The sequence below is a fragment of the Salminus brasiliensis genome, chromosome 18 (assembly GCF_030463535.1).
Source record: "Salminus brasiliensis chromosome 18, fSalBra1.hap2, whole genome shotgun sequence".
Lineage (NCBI taxonomy): Eukaryota > Metazoa > Chordata > Actinopteri > Characiformes > Bryconidae > Salminus > Salminus brasiliensis.
Window position 1 is genome coordinate 34,225,377 of NC_132895.1, and position 20,199 is coordinate 34,245,575.

General features: G+C 37.5%; 1 protein-coding gene across 1 annotated transcript in view; it reads left to right on the forward strand.

Moving 5' to 3' along the window:
- The window catches only part of LOC140538943 (uncharacterized), a 65,061-nt gene extending 45,972 nt beyond the window's left edge, over nt 1-19,089 (forward strand). The window contains exons 12-33 of the mRNA XM_072661503.1: nt 563-736; nt 1,398-1,574; nt 1,914-2,087; nt 2,647-2,820; nt 2,952-3,128; nt 3,317-3,490; nt 3,635-3,808; nt 4,191-4,367; nt 7,025-7,198; nt 7,328-7,501; nt 9,627-9,800; nt 10,899-11,072; nt 12,650-12,820; nt 13,327-13,503; nt 14,341-14,523; nt 15,273-15,440; nt 15,558-15,722; nt 16,448-16,621; nt 17,048-17,224; nt 17,422-17,592; nt 17,868-18,029; nt 18,558-19,089. Coding sequence (XP_072517604.1) covers nt 563-736; nt 1,398-1,574; nt 1,914-2,087; nt 2,647-2,820; nt 2,952-3,128; nt 3,317-3,490; nt 3,635-3,808; nt 4,191-4,367; nt 7,025-7,198; nt 7,328-7,501; nt 9,627-9,800; nt 10,899-11,072; nt 12,650-12,820; nt 13,327-13,503; nt 14,341-14,523; nt 15,273-15,440; nt 15,558-15,722; nt 16,448-16,621; nt 17,048-17,224; nt 17,422-17,592; nt 17,868-18,029; nt 18,558-18,729 — 3,817 coding nt within the window. The 3' untranslated portion in view covers nt 18,730-19,089. The remainder of the gene's footprint in view (nt 1-562; nt 737-1,397; nt 1,575-1,913; nt 2,088-2,646; nt 2,821-2,951; nt 3,129-3,316; nt 3,491-3,634; nt 3,809-4,190; nt 4,368-7,024; nt 7,199-7,327; nt 7,502-9,626; nt 9,801-10,898; nt 11,073-12,649; nt 12,821-13,326; nt 13,504-14,340; nt 14,524-15,272; nt 15,441-15,557; nt 15,723-16,447; nt 16,622-17,047; nt 17,225-17,421; nt 17,593-17,867; nt 18,030-18,557) is intronic.
- The last annotated feature ends 1,110 nt before the right edge of the window (nt 19,090-20,199 follow it).

Sequence of the window (20,199 nt, forward strand, 5' to 3'; positions counted from 1 at the left end):
GTCCTCCACAGCGGTGTCAGGAAAGTACAGCTTGTATTTTAAACGCTTGTGTTCAAACCTGGCTATATGGCTAATGAATATAAACACTAAGAAACTAAATGATACAATATTACACACTAAATATGATTTATTCATGATTTAATTACAACATGTGGAACCAATGTCTTGCACACAAAATGCAATGTTATTTTTGTGGATTTTGCACACAGTATGGACTCTCTCCACCATTCATGGTTCACTGGTGTTGGCATGTTGACAGCCAACATTTACAACACATTATAACACTATTGCATACAGAGCAATGATACATTGCCTTTTTTTTGGATTCACAAAGATTCGCAATTTTTAGTGCCTCCTGGGTTCATAAAGTCCTGATATTACATCAATAAAAAACAAAAACATAACTACAAAATGTACAAAATGTACGTTACTGTCACACTCTGCACTAGTTTAATTGATCAATTAAAACAATAACTTATTGACTAATTAATGACATATTAATTTTTAAATTTATACAAGATTTGAGATTTGAGCACTTTTTCTGTCTCACGTTTACTTTCAGGCTCAGTGAGTGTAACCTGACTGAGAGAAGCTGTTCAGCTCTGCTCCAAGTTCTCAGCTCAGAATCCTCTAATCTGACTCTGCTGGATCTGAGCAACAATCCCATACAGGACTTTGGAGTAGAGCTGCTCTCTGAAGGACTAAGGAGTCCAGCCTGTAAACTGGAGACACTGAGGTGAGCTTATCTATATCTACAGTATATATGTTATAATGTTGTATAATCTATATAACGGGCCTGTTCAGCACACAGAGGGTAAAAGAAGGACTTTTAAAGCACTAAACTAAAAGTATAAGTGACAGTCTGTTCCCTCCACAGTGGTGTCTGGCAGCTTGTACTTTTAAACATTTGTGTTTAAACCCAAAATTTTGAACTAAAGGTTGTTACTCACTGAATGTGGTTTATGGGTGCTTATTGTTCAGCATTAGTGTTAACTGGTCTCTTTCCATGTACAATGTAAAATAAAATCTCAATTTTCAAAGATTTTAAAGATTTGTTTACATTTTATACATAATTGTTATATTTGAATATTATTGTCATTTACTGTCTAATTATTAAGAGCCTATAATAAAATGATTGTCTTCTAGCTGATATTAATGTATTTAGGATATTTCTTAAGATGTTTCGTAACAGGCTTAATTACTCATGGGTATGGGATGTATGCATCACAGTAAGCTACTTTATGGCAGCCTGTTTTTTTGGTGCCACTGTTTTGAGAATCCTGCAGACATTGACAATAAGCATATGCAGAGGATTCATTTTAGGCCTACAGACATAGAAATATATGTGGTGATTAGGTTATTCTGCCAAGCATAACTATGTTTTGTCCTCTGTTTAGTCTTTCATCTTGCAGTATAACAGGGAAAGGATATACATATTTGTCTTCAGCTCTGGAGTCAAACTCCTCATCACCGCTGACAGAGCTGGATCTCAGAGGGAACGATCCTGGAGACACCGGAGTGAAGAAACTCACTGATTTAGTTAAGAATCCAAAGTGGAAACTGAACAAACTGGGGTAGATATTTGAATTATTGGCATAAAAATGCTTGTTCCAGAGATGTTAAATCAATCAGTCACCTACTGTTAAAACCAGCTTATAAACTTCCCTCGTTCCTTTGATTTATTTTACAAAATACCTTCACTCATCTTTTAAAATGGGTTTTAATGTAATTAATTGCATATGAATAAAATTCATAGCAGTGTTTGCCCTTTTCTCCAGAGTGTTGAATAGCTCTGCTGCAGAGAAAGTCTGTTGCACAGTCTATACAGTGAAATATCAGAATAAGAAGACTATGGACGGGATAGTCAGTAAAATATAACATTGTAAGGAAATCCTTTATGATTTGTCTTTCAGGCTGTTGAAAAGCTCTGCTGCAAAGGAGTTCTGTGATCATCTGACTAAAACTCTAGGAATAAACCCCTTACTGCAGACAGAGCTGGATCTGAGTGGGAGAATACAAGGAGACTCAGAAATGAAGAAACTCTCTGATCTACTGGAGGATTTACACTGCAGGACTCAGATACTGAAGTATGGAGTGTTTCTGTTAAATAATTATAATAATTATTATTGTTTAAGATTCAAAGGGCACAACTTTGAATGAACATCTGTTCATTTGTTGAAGTCCATGAACAATTAAGGTGTTAACTGGTATATTTCATGGTTAAAAACTGACAAATATTTTAAAAGTTGGTAACAGCAGGACAATGACGTTTGCATCTTTGTGCTACAGATTTAAAAATAGATATAAATCTAAACAAATCAAAGCAGTTTAGCATAACAATTTAGGAAGAAATCAGGAGGGTTTCCCATTTGATATCTTAAACAGAGCAGGATACACTGAGTTTTGATGGATGCTACATGATAAGTGCCTTATTTATTAAATGTGAGTCAAGCTGAGGTCACAGAGCTAAAGGGGTCCTGGGGGCATGACTCAAAGTTTGATATAGTGCCCTCTTGAAGTCAGTCAGGCTCATCCTGTGTTTCTGAGTAGTGCAAGTGGAAAGCTACCTTTCATGACTGTTTCATGTCAGTATTTGTTAAGCAAAGTAACGGAATGATCTTTTCTTTATCATCTATTTGTTTACAGGCTGAATAACAGCAGCATTACAGAAAAAGACTGTTGTTCCCTATCAGAAGCTCTTTGTTTAAATCCTACACACCTGCAACAGCTGGATCTGAGTATGAATAGACTAGGAAACCCTGGAGTGCAACATGTTTGTGCTCTACTGACCAATCAGTATTGTAACCTAAAGAGACTGGGGTGAGTTCTGTTAAATAAAAACAGTAAACAGTAAACTGAACGATGCCGTTACATTATGCAGGTCATTTTATCATTTAATACACAAACTCCAAACATGTTGTTTTTGTAAAGCCAGCATGTTTTGTGTCTAGCCTTTCAGACTGCAGTGTAACAGAAGAAGGATATGCTGCTCTGGCTTCAGCTCTGAAATCCAACCCTTCATCACATCTAGTAGAGATGGATCTCAGAGGGAACGATCCAGGAAGTAAAGGAGTGGAGCTGATTACTGATTTACAAAAGTGTCCAAACAGTAAACTGAAGAAACTGAGGTGACCTGCTTTATACCATTATAAAAATATTCAAGAATTAGTATGACCATGTAGTGTCTGTAGTTAGCAATGATACTACATATAAATTCATCATTTTAATCTATATAATTTATATATTTTATATAATCAGTGTTTAAAAGCATGTATGCGCTATTACATCTAAAATTGTGACAATCTTTTTTGTCCAGGTTGTTGAAAAGCTCTGCTGCAGAGGAAATCTGTGCTTCTCTTACTGAAGCTCTAGGAATAAACCCCTTACTGCAGACAGAGCTGGATCTGAGTGGGAGAATACAAGGAGACTCAGAAATGAAGCAGCTGTCTGATCTAATAAAGGATTCACACTGCAGGACTCAGATACTGAAGTATGGAGTGTTTCTGTTCAATAATTATTGTTGTAGAACAAAGAAGTTTGAAGATTTAAGAAACTATTGTTTCACTTTACTTGTTTCAAGACAAATAAGCAATATGTTTCAGTAATTCTCTCCTCCACTGACCTCTGATTACAGGGTGAATTCCAGCAGTATTGCAGTGGAAGGTTGTGCAGCTCTGTCTTCAGCTCTGAATTCTAATCCTTCACACCTGGTAGAGCTGCATCTGAGTGGGAATAAACTATCGAATGTGGGAGTGGAGCAGTTCTGTGCTGTACTGAAGAATCCTCAGTGTGAACTACAGAAACTGGAGTAAGATGCATACAAATAACACACACAGCTTCATATAGACTGAATCTTCATGAAATCCACTGTAGAATATACCTGCACCCAGAAATCTCCTCCTCACATCATTTTACATATTGTTGTAGGTATTTTAAGAACAATGCTTATCACTTTTTTTCCTAAATAAACAAAATGTGTTGTATGAGTCGAAAAATAGACAATAAAAGGAGTTTAATAGAGACCCAAATCCAAGCCCCAGTGAAGTCCGGTGTGACACTGGCAAGAAAAAATATTTCAGAGCAAGGAGAAGAAAGCTTTAGCAGATAAACAGACAGCACACAAAAGCACAAGGAGTTAAGCAGAGTTTCTGTGTTGATGCTAAAGAATGTTTCTTTCTTTTGTATGATAGTCTTTCAGACTGTAGTGTAACAGGGGAAGGATATGCTGCTCTGGCTTCAGCTCTGAAATTGAATCCCTCATCACACCTGATCGAGCTAGATCTCAGAGGGAACGATCCTGGAGATGCAGGAGTTAAGAGCCTTCATCGCTTGCTAGAGCATCCACAGCATAAATTGAAGACACTGAAGTAGGTGTATTTGGGAAATGTGTATATTTTGAACGTATACAAATCTAAGCTAAAGTGTAACAACTCCTCCCATCAGAAGAGAGCTAAACATAACATGGACCTTTCTCCCACATGAGAGGATATGTGTATAATATTAGAATGTATAATGTTGTATAAAGTATGATGTACATAAGGTTGTTTTTATTTTGGGATTAGTTCCTGCCATTTTCTTAGTTATTAGTCACAGGAGTGTAAATCCACCGGTCATCTGTGCTTCTTCAAGGTCAAGAGTGTCCTATGTTCACATGTAAAACTACTGGCCAGTCTTTTATTTTGTGAAGTACACACATTCATATATTCTCTCAGGTTTTCCTCTCTGTCTTTCCACTTCCTGACCTAGCCCTTATATAAAAATACATCAGTGTTTATGCTCAATATCTATTTTATTTTCTTATGTGTATTTAATCAGAATCAGAATCAGAATCAGAATCTCTTTATTTCACCAAGTATGTTACCCATACAAGGAATTTGTCTTGGTGAGAGCAACACGCATGACAAGTAACAAAGAAACACAGAACACAGTCTTAAACTAAAGGAAAATGACACTAAACAATAAATAGGGTAGGGGATAAATTAAAAAAAGTAGAAAGTACTAAAGGTAATAAAGGTAATAAAGAGCTGAAAAATATATTTACAGAAAAGAAAAGGACATCTGTACAGGTGTGCAAATAGTCATAGTGCAAAATAGGCAGAGTGCAAATAACTGTTCAGTCCGGTTTGGTACAGTTCAGTTGTAAGTTTAGAGGTTTACAGTGGGAGGTGACCACTGTGATTGAGGAGCGCTACAGCTCTGGGGAAGAAGCTGTTAGCATGACGTGTTGTGCTGGTTTTGATGGACCGCAGTCTTCTACCCGAGGGGAGTGTCTGGAAGAGGAGGTGTCCAGGATGTGAGGGGTCAGATGTAATCTTGCCAGCCCGCTTCCTCATCCTGCTGGAGTAGATCTGCTGAAGTGATGGCAGGTTACATCCTATGATCCTCTCTGCTGTCCTGATGATGCGCTGGAGTTTGGTTCTTTCTTGTGAGGTGGAGGAACCAAACCAGATAGTTATGGAGGCTGTGATAATGGACTCGATGATCGCTGTGTAGAACTGGATCATCAGGGTCTGTGGCAGGTTGAATTTCTTGAGCTGTCTCAAGAAGTACATTCTTTGTTGAGCTTTCTTGATGATGGAGATGGTGTTTTTCTCCCATTTCAAGTCTCTGGAAATGGTGGTGCCCAGGAACTTGAGTGACTCCACCATTGATACTGCAGTGTTGTTGATGTGGAGGGGGGGAAGGGTGGGTGGATTGCGTCGGAAGTCCACCACCATCTCTACAGTCTTTTCTGTGTTTAGCAGCAGGTGGTTGTTGCTGCACCAGGACACCAGCTGCTCAATTTCCTTTCTGTAAGCAGACTCATCACCGTTGGCTATGAGGCCCACCAGAGTGGAGTCATCTGCAAATTTCAGGATCTTTACAGCTGGATCTTTGGAGACACAATCATTAGTGTAGAGGCTGAAGAGAAGGGGTGAAAGAACACAACCCTGAGGGACTCCAGTACTGAGTGTCCGGAGGTCTGAATTGTGCTTCCCCAGCCGCACCTGCTGTCTCCTGTCTGTCAGAAAATCCACGATCCACCGACACATGGAGTCTGGCACTGACAGCTGGGAGAGCTTGGCCTGAAGAAGCTGCGGCACAACAGTGTTAAAGGCCGAGCTAAAGTCCACAAACAAAACCCTAGCATAGTTTCCATGGCTGTCGAGATGTTGCAGGATAAAGTGCAGGGTCAGGTTGACCACATCATCGACAGACCTGTTTGCTCGGTACGCAAACTGCAGGGGGTCCAGCAGGGGATCTGTGATGGACTTCAGGTGGGCTAGGATCAGGCGTTCAAAGACCTTCATGACTACAGAGGTCAGGGCGACAGGCCTGTAATCATTCAGTCCGGTGATGGTGGATTTCTTGGGAACTGGAATGATGGTGGAGGTTTTGAAGCAGGCTGGAACAGAGCAGAGTTCCAGTGATCTGTTAAAAATGTCTGTAAACACTGGAGCTAGTTGGTCACAGCAGTGTTTTAGGGTGGATGGAGAGACTGAGTCGGGCCCGGGGGCTTTCCTCACCTTCTGTCTGCTGAAGAGCCTGTGAACATCCTGCCGGTTGATGCAGAGATGAGCAGGAGGCAGAGGTGAGAGGGCCAGTGTGGGGGTGGAGGTGGAGGGGGGTGATGGGTGGTAGACGGTCCGATTGTCTTTTGTGAGTTCAAATCTGCAGTAGAACTCATTCAGGTCGTTGGTGAGGTGTCGGTCGTTCAGGAGGAGGGGGGTCTTTCTCACCTTGTGACCAGTGAGAAGCTGTAGGCCTTTCCAGGCTGAAGATGGGTCGTTAGCAGTGATGTGTCTGTTCAGCTGCTCTGAGTACTTGCTCTTCGCAGCTCTAATCCCTTTCTCCAGTCTGTATTTGGCCTCCTTAAAGACAGTTCTATCTCCAATATTTAAGTATTAGTATGACCATGTAGTGTCTGTAATGAACAATGAGACTTTCCAAATAAATTCATGATTTTAGACTTTATCAAACCAATGTTTAAAAGCATGTATGCACTATTGTATCTGAAATTGTGATGATCTTTTTGTCTCTTTAGACTGTTAAAAAGCTCTGCTGCAGAGAAGTTCTGTGATCATCTGACTAAAACTCTAGGAATAAACCCCTTACTGCAGACAGAGCTGGATCTGAGTGGAAGAATACAAGGAGACTCAGAAATGAAGAAGCTCTCTGATCTACTGAAGGATTCACACTGCAGGACTCAGAAACTGAAGTAATGACTTTTGATTAATCTCATCATTAATGTCTTTAATTGTAAAATGGGAAGTGAATGTAGTTATTTCCTAATTTGGAATTTTGTTCATTTTATGGACATTTCTCCACCATAATTCTCTGTATGCAGGCTGAAGGACAGTGGTATCGCAGAGCAAAGCAGCGCTACTCTATTATCAGCTCTTTGTTTAAATCCATCACACCTGAGAGAGCTGGATCTGAGTGGGAATAAGATAAGAGACTCTGGACTGAAGAAGATTTGTGCTCTACTAAAAAATCCATCCTGTAAACTGCAAATGCTGAGGTGAGTTCTTATTATTGTTTATAGATGAAAATTTAATATATCAACACCTTCGTAATAATGGTCACATGGAATATATATAAAAAAAAAACATGTTAAAAGCACTTCGACATGTTAACAGCACATTAAAATGTATTTGTGTTTTTAATAGCAAATAAATTAATTAGCAACAAGCTAAGTGAAATCAGTACAATTCAGTAAAATCACCTTTTTATAAGGATCGGTGTCTATAATGAGACATTCTGGACTGCTTGGTTTAGTTTAGTAGTGACTGTTTACATAAAGTAACTGTTTTATAGTGTTTAATATCTAATAATCCAGTCAATCCTCCCTGACCAATCAGCTCTCAGCTCCTTTACAACACTGCAGGCCACTTCCTGTGTGTGTGTAGTGGTACACACTCTGGATTGATATCTGTTGTTGTTGTTGTTGTTGTTGTTGTGGTTCTCCCGCCAGTAAAACAGAGAGTTTCAGTGAGAGTTTTATAAAGGGTCAGATATTATGGTCTGTTTTATATTATGTTCTACTGTAAAATAGCTCCACACTGCAGACTCTAGGGCTATAATGTCCCTTAATGCCACCTTGAGGCCACCAGATGGCGCTCTGAACGCAACAAAGACTCAGAACTGGACTGTAATTAAAATAGCCAATACCCAATATATTCAAATATGCTTGAATCGACCCTGATTCTGATCTTCTGGGTAGCAACGATATGAGATTACCGTCTCAGAAATATCACTTTTAATGATATTGCTATACATCATTTGACAATTCATCCTCTAGACGTTCTTGTTCTTCCTCTTTTTATTATTATTATTATTATTATTATTATTATTATTATAAACTCACCCTTAAAGGAATGAAAACAGGGTTTTGGTTGAACAAAACAAAATTACTGTAGTTTAAACAATGTATTAATGAATGAATGTTTAAGTATTTTTTTATGTAAAAATCATTTGATCTTTTGATTATTTTCTCCATTAATTGATCGATTGATTATTTTTTTTAAACTCTAAAAAAGTCATTGTTGGGATTCTTTTGCATTTTGAATTCAGTTGCATTTTGTCCAATACCTGCTTTAAGCAATTATACACTTTTGGTGTGAGAAATCTGATTATATTATATGGAATATAAGTAGGTTTGGTTGTGTTTCTCTCTCATCTACTTAAGTGATGCTGCCACACTTGGCAAAGGTGCTATAGCAGCAGCATTTCTTTGTTTTTTGAGGAAGCTATTAGCAAATTGTAAGCAGTAATGACCTCCATAATAAAAGGTTAATATTTGTGAGATAACTTTTCATTATTGAAATTCTCTTCATTTCTTCCAGTGTCAGTGACAATGACCTCACACAGAAAGGATATGCTGCTCTGGCTTCAGCTCTGAAATCAAATCGCTCATCACACCTGATAGAACTGGATCTCAGAGGGAACGACCCTGGAGACACAGGAGTGAAGCTGCTCAGTGATTTACAAACGGATTTAAACTGTAAACTGAACAAACTGAGGTGAGAGCATATTACGGAAGCAGTACAAATGTTTGATCAGCAAAAAAAGGAGAGCAGTAAACCAAGCCTCCGGCTCATTAAAAGTACAGTGTCTAGTTTTTCAGTTTAGTGGAATGACAAAGACTGTGGTGTGAATGTCTCTCTGAATGCCTCTCATTGCTATATATGTTTATCCAGGGTCAGAATGTAAGCCTCTGTGATTTGCTTCACACTGAAAATATTCTTTCTCTCTCTCCAGGCTGTTGAAAAGCCCTGCAGCAGAGGAAATCTGTGCTTCTCTTACTAAAGCTCTAAGAATAAACCCCTTACTGCTGACAGAGCTGGATCTGAGTGGGAGAATACAAGGAGACTCAGAAATGAAGAAGCTCTCTGCCGTGCTGGAGGATTCACACTGCAGACCTGTGAAATTAAAGTCAGTTTTTATTATTTAAAATAAACTCAGTTAAATTAAAACACACAGAGCTCTGTGTTGGCAATAGCTTGTGCTTTTTTGTAACATACCCATTGAGAAAGGAAGGGCATGACATGATATAAAAGTTAAAAATGTATGAGATGTGACAAACATGTGATATACAAGGTTTTGTTACCCAATAACTGAAGCCTTTCTGCTCTCACTCTCTGCAGGCTGAATAGCTGCAGGATTACAGAGATAGGCTGTGAGGCTCTATCATCAGCTCTTTGTTCAAATCCTTCATACCTGATGGAGCTGGATCTGAGTCAGAATAAACTGGAAAACTCTGGAGTGAAGCACCTGTGTGATCTGCTGGAGAATACACAGTTCAAACTCTCAAACCTGCAGTATGTTGTGATTTAAAGTTACATCAATTGTTTAAAAAAGTCTGGAGTCCTAATATGAATGATTTTGTGCAGTTCTGTGCAGTTGAATGTTTAACATTAGATAAAAGTATGACGTGGCAGTGTTCAGAAGATGTTAATTCTCTCTGAGAAGGTAAATTATTCAATAGAGATTTTACAGAAACTGTTGTTTCTCTCTACAGGCTGTGTGACTGTAATATTACAGAAGAAGGCAGCACTTATTTGGTTTCAGCTCTGAAATCAAACCCCTCACATCTGAAAAAGCTGGGGCTTAGTAAAAATAGTGTGGGAGACTCCGGTGTGAAGCAGCTCATTGATCTTCTATCAAACTGCAAACTAGAAAAAGTGAAGTGAGTGAAGTTTTTCTACTTAATATGTTTTTATTTTTACTACTTTATTAATATTTAGTATTATCCAAGAGTATGAAGAATAAAGGTAAAGGATTCTCTCTTATAAGATCTTAGTTTTTGTTCTTTAACAGTGCATAAAGAAGCAAAATCGTAAAATACTTTACATACGAAGGTGAGCTTCTCCTCTCAATATAAGATGAAAGCTTTAGGTACTGTTTACCTACCAGTACCATTACCATTCAAGTCATTTAATCACTTTTTAACATTTTTGTACTTTTTACATTAATACATGAACTGGAGAGCATATAGTTTATGCGGCTGTGGTGGGGTTGGTCAACTTTACAGATTGCTGGTTTCTTATTTCTCAGTTTTAATAGTACTAGAAGTAGTGGACTAACAAGGCATAACATACAGGAGAAGCTCATAACATTTTCTGTTAAGTTTTATTTTCTGATTTTATCTCTGTACTTTCAGTCTTAGTGTTTGCAGCATCTCTGAAGAAGGCTATGAGGCTCTGGCTTCAGCTCTGAAATTTACCTTTGAATGGAAGTTTTTAAACATTTGAATTGAAGTTTTAACTGTAACATTTCTCTTTTCTCCAGTCTCTCAGACTGCAGTGTAACAGGGGAAGGCTATGAGGCTCTGGCTTCAGCTCTGAAATTTACCTTTGAATGGAAGTTTTTAAACATTTGAATTGAAGTTTTAACTGTAACATTTCTCTTTTCTCCAGTCTCTCAGACTGCAGTGTAACAGGGGAAGGCTATGAGGCTCTGGCTTCAGCTCTGAAATCAAACTCATCACACCTGATCGAGCTAAATCTCAGAGGAAACAACCCTGGAGAAAAAGGAGTGGAGCTTCTGACTGTTCTACTAGAGGAACCAAACCATAGATTAAAGACACTGAGGTGATGCACTACTAGTATACAGATCTATACAAGAAATATTTTAGACATGTGGTTTTTCATTATATAAACTTAAAGTGAATAGTTTGAGTTCACTCATGGGCATACATTACATGCTGATATTTGACTTTCAGGGATTTCTTTAAATTGTTTTTTGGAGGAGCAGAATGAGTTACAGCATTAATATTTAAAAGAAACCATTAAAGATGCATAAAACACAAAAGCATTAAAACAACACAGGTTCAAAATTATACATACCAGATATCCATATGCCTATTTAGATTATTATTTCAGTGGTGCAGAATGTACCTAAATGTCTTTTACTTTGCCAAGACCAAGACTTCTTCCTTTTAGTGATCATGATTCACTACAACTGGTAGCTGTGCCACATAAAAAAGGTTTGATCGACAGCACTTAAAACAGTGTCCCTGTCATCACTCAAGTCAATTTTACATCACCATGGACTGAACGGCTGCCATCCAAGAAAAAAGCTCCTGCTCCAAAATCAACACTGTCAACCTTAACTAAAGGGTGCAGCTGAACCACATGGACAAAGAAAAAGCCTTTTGAGGGAAAGTTTTTTGGCCAGATGAGAAAAAGATACTTTTGCTTGGCCACAATGACCAGAGCTATGTTTGAGGAGTAAAGGTGCTACCAGCATGCTTACCAGTTGGTACAGTGTTCGTAGAGTTGAAGACCTCATTCAATTTTAATAATACTGAACCAACTGTTAAGCATGGTGGTGGGAGCATCATGCTCTGGTGCCGTCCTGAATTCTGGGGCCGTCCAAATTCAACCAGAATTCTGCCAGAAGCATGTTGATGGCTCCCAAAGTGTCTGGTCAAGTTGCAACTTGCTAAGAGACATTTACACAAATATTAGGTGTGATGTTTTTTTTTTTTTTATGTTGACCCTGTGTTGATTTCAGACCCCAAAAATAATTCAGACTTGTTACCGAATTCTTGTTTGTTTCTGTTAAAGATGTATAATATCACTCATTCTGCTCTAGAAAATAAAACAGTTAAAAGAAAATCACTGAAGGTCCATCATTGCCATAACCTTCATTGTCCATGATGGCATACTCAATATATACTTCTGATCACAATCGTACATCTTCAGTGTGAAATAACTGGGGAACATTAACAATGCCACCATGTTTATGAATATAGTTGTTAATTATTAACCCATTTTTATTAAATGCAAAGCAACTCAAGAACCATATCACAAGAAGTGTGATATGGCCTGCAAAGCAAAACATTTCTGCCCCATGAATCCGAAACACGTTAAGGGTATTTTGTGCATGCATGAAACAATAATCGTAATATTCAGGAAGTTTTATGTAATAGAAAGAGAATAAAGAAAAAAATAAAAACCCTTGCTTTTCACACAGGAGCACTAATAGCCACTGTACCTTTAATATGCTGCCAAAATACCAAATACAAGACACCTGTCTTATGCCTTCACACTTGAAACAAGCTGTATTCATACTGCTGTATACATCCTTTCCAGCCACAGAAGTAAAACTGGGAAGTGAGCTGTCTAGTGTTGATAATAATGATTTATTACTATTCTTTTTCCAGCCTGTTAAGCGCTGATGCAGAAAAAGTCTGTGATTATCTGAATAAAGCTTTAGGAAGGAATCCATTACTTCTGAAAGAGCTGGATCTCAATGGGAAAATGAACGGAGACGTGGAAATTCAACAGCTCTCTGTTCTACTGAAGGATTCACATTGCAGGACTGAGAAGCTGAAGTTAGTGTGTATTTCAGAATACAGTGTATGAAGTTTACTGCATGTTAACAATAGGACTGACATGAGATTTTATGTACAACTTTAGGGCTTTGGCTCATCATGACATGTTAAAATTAAACTGTAGTAAATTAAACTTTATTATGTTTTACAAACAAAGTTATCATAATCTGTGGTGTTTACTTTTATTACTATAAATCTAGTGGTAACAGCTATGCATATATAAAAATACCTTGTGCTTTTGTCCTTTGCAGGCTGAATAACAGCAGTATTACAGAGAAAGGCTGTGCTGCTCTGTCAGCAGCTCTTTCCTCTAATCCCTCACACCTGAAAGAGCTGGATCTGAGTGAGAATAAACTAGGAAACCCTGGAGTGAAAAAGATCTGTAACCTACTGAAGATTTTGGACTGCAGACTTGCTAAACTAAAGTTAGTGTGTTACTCAGTCTCAGAAGGATACATTAAACATTTGAATTGAAGTTTTAACTGTAACATTTCTCTTTTCTCCAGTCTCTCAGACTGCAGTGTAACACAGGAAGGATATGAGGATCTGGCTTCAGCTCTGAAATCAAACCCCTCATCACACCTGACAGAGCTGGATCTCAGAGGGAACGACCCTGGAGACTCAGGAGTGAAGAAGCTCACTGATTTAGTAGAGAATTCGACCTATAAACTGAAGACACTGAGGTGAGCTAAACACATTCCTACATAAGCTGTTGACCCAGGTTTTATTTATCACTTTATCAACAATTGATTTGGTCTTAGATTTTAGAAAGACAAAGAAACAAAGACAAAGTTATAGAGTTCAACTTTGATGCATTTTTCTGGATATATATTAAAAATATAATCTTACATTACTGTGTTTTACCTGGTTACATGGTACATTTCTTGAATAACACAGGTTATCTAGTCCTTTACCAAAGCTGGAGCCATACAAATGAACAAGTTTCTCTTTGTTTAAATACTGCCTGCATTTGAATATATTTAAATCAGGAGACAGGAGTGTCTTGCATCATTGTGCTGTTTTCAGTCTTGTACAGGAGTACAACATGGCTTTTACACATTTTATATTTAATCACATCCATTGCTAAATGTGCAAGTAGGTGGTTAGTTTTGTTGTAATAAGTGTTTTCCGGTCTGATGTGAGTTTAGCTTCAGATTGATTCAGCTGAGGGAGCCCAGTTTCTGAGTGAGCAAATGATGGAGAAAAGAGATGGTAAAAGCTAACATGGGCTAGCATTAGATTTTAGCCTAGCACGGATCCCTGTTTCCTCCCCCGCTTTCGCTTAATGGTGTGCCAAGTTTAAGCAACCCTTCTGCAAACACTGACAAAGAAAGAGAAATTTAATTTTTTATTAAGATGATTAATGATAGCATTTTTGTTTAGAGATTAATAAGCTTCAAACTCACAGTAATATCTTCAAAAAAGATATTCTGATTTGTCCTCATAGTTATCTGGGAATAGATTTAAGAGCAAATGAGGTATAAAGTTGTTCAAATGAATGTGTTCTCCTGGCTTTGCAGGCTGTTGAAGACGGCAGCTGCAGAGGAAGCCTGGACTTCTCTTTCTTCAGCTCTGAGAATAAATATCCTGCTGCAGACAGAGCTGAAACTGAGCAGGAATCCAGCAGGACCTTCAGGAGATTCCAGAGTGAAACTACTGTGTGCTGTACTGCAGGATACACACTGTAAACTGAGGAGACTCCGGTCAGTATTCTGATCTGTTCCTGCAATAATAAATACGGTTTTCTTTAAAAGGTGCATGTAGTGGAAAACCTAAGAGAAAATATTGGATATAGAAAGTTGGATGTACTGTGTCATTGTTGACATTCCTCACTGTAATGTTCACTCTAGTCAATATATGGAAACCAGACTGCAAAAACTGCTTGTTTTTAATGACCTTTTGTTTTATTCACGTTTTTGTGATGAAAATGAATACCAGCAGCTCAGCTCCTCACATTCATGATGAAGTTAAAAGGAATGTTTCAGAGATGCTTTGGGCTTTTTAAGAACAGAGGTTGTGTATATATAGATATATTCATCATAAATGTACAGAAACAAGGGGATATTGCTTTTATCTCTGCAGATTAATATCATTATCAACACCCATTCACACCATTAGTTTATAGTTCAACTAAAATGACAGATTGATGGTAAGTCCCTCAGTGTTCTTTGTCCTGAAGTGATCAACTGTTGTGTTGAGCCACTCTGCTTAATGCAGCTGTTCATTCAAACGTACCTGCACCTTACATTTGATATAAATGGTACCAAATGTTGGTTGTAGCAGTTACAGAAACAAGCAGAATAAAAACATTTTATATTATCATATTCTCAAAAGAAATAATCGATTTTACTGAATTATTTTCAGTTTAGTAAATATTAGCGAAGCTGAATGGGTTTCATGTTTTTATCTTTTTATATCTATTTAAATGTGAAATGTCATCATTTGCTTTTAGGATCAACGATGATGATCTAACAGAAGAAAGCTGTTCAGCTTTAGCCACAGTTCTCACCTTGTCCACTCTGAGAGAACTGGACCTGAGCTCCAACAACCTGCAGGATTCAGGAGTGAAGGAGCTCTGCAGTGGACTGAAGGATCCTCTCTGTAAACTGAAGAAGCTGAGGTAAGATCTACTGAGATGCATTACTCTCATCACACAAAAATCTCACAACTTCTCAAAAGAAGGAGAATTGTTGTCACAATTAGAAATAAATGTTCTGGTCTTTTGTTCTGTGTTTAGTCTTTCATTCTGCAGAATAACAGAGGGAGGATATGCAGCTCTGGCTTCAGCTCTGAAAAGCCCCTCATCAGCCCTGACTGAGCTGGATCTTAGAGGGAACGACCCCGGAGACACAGGAGTGAAGCAGCTTACGGGTTTATTTGTGAATACAAAGAAAAAACTGAGGTGATTAATTTATGAACTTATAATCAATTTAATCCTGAGTTATTTACATTTAGACCTGTTCTGTCTATTAGTTAAAAACTACATTCCTTACTTATATTTAGAAACATTGTTTTTATTAAATGCAGTAATTTACAACTCAAGACTCAGAAATGTAACTTAATTATATACACACACACACACACACACATATATATATATATATATATATATATATATATATATATATATATACATCTTCAGTAAGAGAAATTGAGAGATATTCAATAATAATATAATTCTAATATGATTAACACTATGGTGTGTTGATCATATTGTACTGTAAAGATATATGAGAGCAAAGCATACAGAACCACCCAAAACCTTTCTTTCTCTTTTACTCATTTTAATCGCACAGCAGAGAATGTGGACATTGTGGACATGTCTTATTGTAGGATGTTTCATTGTTGTTAAATAAGTAAAGAGACGGTGGAATATGTTGTGTGTTGTTGTTCATCTGAGGTTGTATTTATATAAACAAACATTTCCATTTGGTTCATACATGACATTGTAGTATTGTTAGTATTGTACACTAGACCCAGACCCAGGAGTCTTCTCAATCAGGGTGTGGGGAACTGGGGGCAGATCAAAACCCCAGAACTGGGTTGAGAAACGTCTCTAGAGTACGTATTTAACCGTTATTGAGTTATTGAGTAGTTCATTAGACTGTTCTGATGTTCTCTCTCCAGACTGCTGAAAAGTGATGCTGCAAAAGAAGCCTACACTTATTTTAAACAAAAGCTGGGTAAAGACCCCTTACTGCAGACGGAGCTGGATCTGAGTCAGACTAAACCAAAGGAGATCAGAGTGGATCAGCTGTCTGCTCTCCTGGAGGATCCACACTGCAGACTGCAGAAACTCACGTAAGGAGCTGGATTAATGAAGTAGACTATAAGCTGGTTATATAGACAAGATTTTTCTATGCATATTAGATTTGAACTGAAACACCCTACAAAGACACTGATTGATACACCAAGAACTGCCACCAGATAAAGGAAAAGTTAAAAATAACATTGTAGAAGTACAGCAATAATAATATCATTAGCAGACCTTCCCATGAAGAAGAGGTCAGCTGATAACCGTGAGAAATAAAACAGGGCTAAACGGAAGAAGCATTTGCTGAATGCAGGTGACCATATTAGTTCTGCTCTTTATCAGTTTTATTGATCAAACTTCATGGAACACAAGTCCCAGACGTCAACAGCTCTTGGATTAGAGAGGATTGTTGGAGTAATAGTTTGTTTGTTAAACACAAATAACGGGACTGTTGCTACTTTTTCACTCCTCAGGCTGTATCAAACAAAAAGTATTACACGTGAAGACTGTGCTGATCTGATATCTGCTCTGATTGTAAACCCCTCATGCCTGAAGGAACTGGATCTAAACAAGAATAAACTAGAAGAATCCGGAATGCGAAAGCTCAGCAGTCTTCTGCAGAATCATCAGTGTAAAATGGAGAAACTGAGGTGAGTTTTACTGTCTTATAAAGGGAAAAAAAGCAGAAGTCGGCTAAAGGTGTTGTGCCACTGATACTGATTAATTCATGTATGTACAATGTCTGCAAATGTATTATTAGCTTGTGATATTTGTAATCACACTTGTAATATTTACAATATTTATTGCATTCTAATAATATTCTTCACTTCCCCCTCACTCTCTGTAGGCTAGTTATGAGTTTAACAAACATAGGCTGTGCAGATCTGACTTCAGCTCTAAACTCAAACCCCTCACACCTGAAAGAGCTGGATCTGTGTGGGAATAAACTGGGAGACTCAGGAATGATAGACCTCTGTGTTCTACTAAAGAATCAGAAGTGTAAACTACAGAAACTACTGTAAGTGACTAGTTTTTATTATGAATAGACATGTGATGAAACTTACTGAATAGAGCTTTATTTGAACTGCAGTGTTTTGAGATCACAAATGTAGAGTTTGTAGTGTTGTGAATTGTTATTGTTATAATAATGAAATAAAGTTTCATTTATTACATATTTTATTAATTAATAAAATGTTAAATAAATAATAATGTTTATCTGCTGTAGCATGAACTGCACATTGTTTCATTATTGCATGTTATGAATAACAAAATAAAGAACTTGTCTGTCTGTAGGCTTAAAGACTGCAGTATAGAAGAGAAAGGCTGTGCTGCTCTGACTTCAGCTCTTAGCTCAAACCACTCACACTTGAAAGAGCTGGATCTGTGTGGGAATAAACTGGGAGACTCAGTGAAAGAGCTCGCTGAAGTACTGAAGGATTCAGGATGCATTCTGAGGTAAGAAAACTCGGACAACAATAAAAAATTAAGCTATGCCAAATATGTAATCATTAACACACAATGAGGTGAAAGAGAAAATTGTAATGCATTTTTTGCTAAATCAAATCTCATTTATTTGTATATTGCTTGTTACAACCGGATGCTGTACAGCAAAAGAGCAGTAAAACAAATAAAACCTGTAACCCTAAGTGAACAAGCCACAGGCCACAGTGGCAAGGAAAAACTCTACGTAGGGTTCTACGTAGTACAATATAGTCAAGTACATAAAGAAAAAGGGTTCCTCAGATCTATATAAAACCATCCCCATGAGGTTTATTCAGGTGTTAGTGAGTAATGTATCTGATATGATGTAATTCATCCTCCAGATAAACAGAAAGGTCATCCTAATGCCTTCTAACTTCATTAGCTTTTTAGCTCCGCCTCCTGACATTTGCACTGTGTGAATGATGAATGCATTAATAGACATGGGTGATCTTTTTTTTTATCAACAACATTCATTATTTTGCTCTGATTTCTCAATTACAGAATGGATGAATCCTTACTAAAGAAGTTTGGAAAATTGTTCTCTGGGTTCTCCTCGCTTTGGTCTTGGAGAAGCAAAGACACAACACAAGACACGCCCCACAATGTGGGGGATAAAAAAGCTCGTCAGGGTGCTGAGGAACATAGTGGAGTGAGTCAAGATGTCCAGAAATGAGTTCAGAATGCCAAGGGTCATGGTAAAGTGAGTCAGAGTGGCCGGCCATAGTTCAAAAGTGAGGACTGAAAGATCCAGGGCCTTAAGAAAAGCACAAACACCAAGTATCAGATTTACGATGAAGAATGCAGGTAAAATAACAGAAGAAGAGTCAGTAAGGACACTAGCCCAGAGATCCCTCCCAGGGATCCTCTGTTCTCTGTAATACTCCATGTCTGATTCCTCTGATTGTGTATTGTGCATAGTCATATATATATATATATATATATATATATATATATATATATATATATATATATATATATATATATTGCCATTAGAAACACAGATGGTGTTGAAATGTCAATAAATTGTGTGTTGATTTGATGTTAAAATAAATCTTTGTTTTGTTAATTCCCTGCTAATTGGAGGTAGGGTGTAATAGAAGCATTAAATTAGATTAGATTAAACTTTATTGTCATTGTTAGAGTGCAGGTACAAAGCTAGTGAAATGCAGTTGCATCCCACAAGAAGTGCAAAATACAGTATAATTTACATTAAGTGTAAAATAGAAATGACTATAACAATTTGCAGGTTATTGTGCATGTGGTGGTATTTAAAAAAATATGTAGAATGTATACATATACAGAATGAGGGATAAAGGGGTGGTATGTAAAAATATAATTTAAATGACTATACAACAGCACTAGAGTTTTCCCACCCAGAATCTTATCAGTGTTCCTCCTCTTTTCCTCCACACAAAACACAAGCTGACAGCAGCTCTAGCTCTCCAGTTTTCAGAGGTTACTAATGAAACTAATCTGATGCTTGAATAACGTAGTAACACAGAAGCTACACTAGAGGTCGTTCTGTGCAGACTCCAGGGACTGGGAGTGGGCATCCATTTTAGGCCGGGAGTTACATGATGTAGACCAAAAGGGTGGCCACAAACATTTGGACTAGTGACTGTAAATCCTCAACTGTTGATGTAGCATCGACATTTCAAATCAGCTAAGTGTACGGATGCAACATTAACGAACTAACAAGCTTAATTGTAAAAATCTAATCTTAAAGGTTGTGGAGGATAAATAAGAGGGAGAATAACACAAAAACACCAGATTATTTGTGTAATTGAACAGTTTAGATGATCAGACTCAGAGTGGGGATTTGTTGGGTTTGCTGTGAAACACTTGGTTCTAGATTACCTCACCTAATGGTGATTAATTATCTGAGCTCTTCAGTGTCAGTAATAGTTACTGTATACTGTATAAAGGGGTTTCCCCCACGCTTTCATCTTTTTCCTGGTTTGTGTATAGTAGTAAAAGTCGTTTAAGAGATAAAGTCATGTGTTTAGGTCATATCTTTTTGTCAAGCTAATATTTTACTGTTAAAATATTCATTTAATATTTATATATATATTATTTTTTTTAATACTTAATACCTTTTACCTTGCGTTTCCTTTCCGTGCTTTGTGTTTTACACATTTATTGT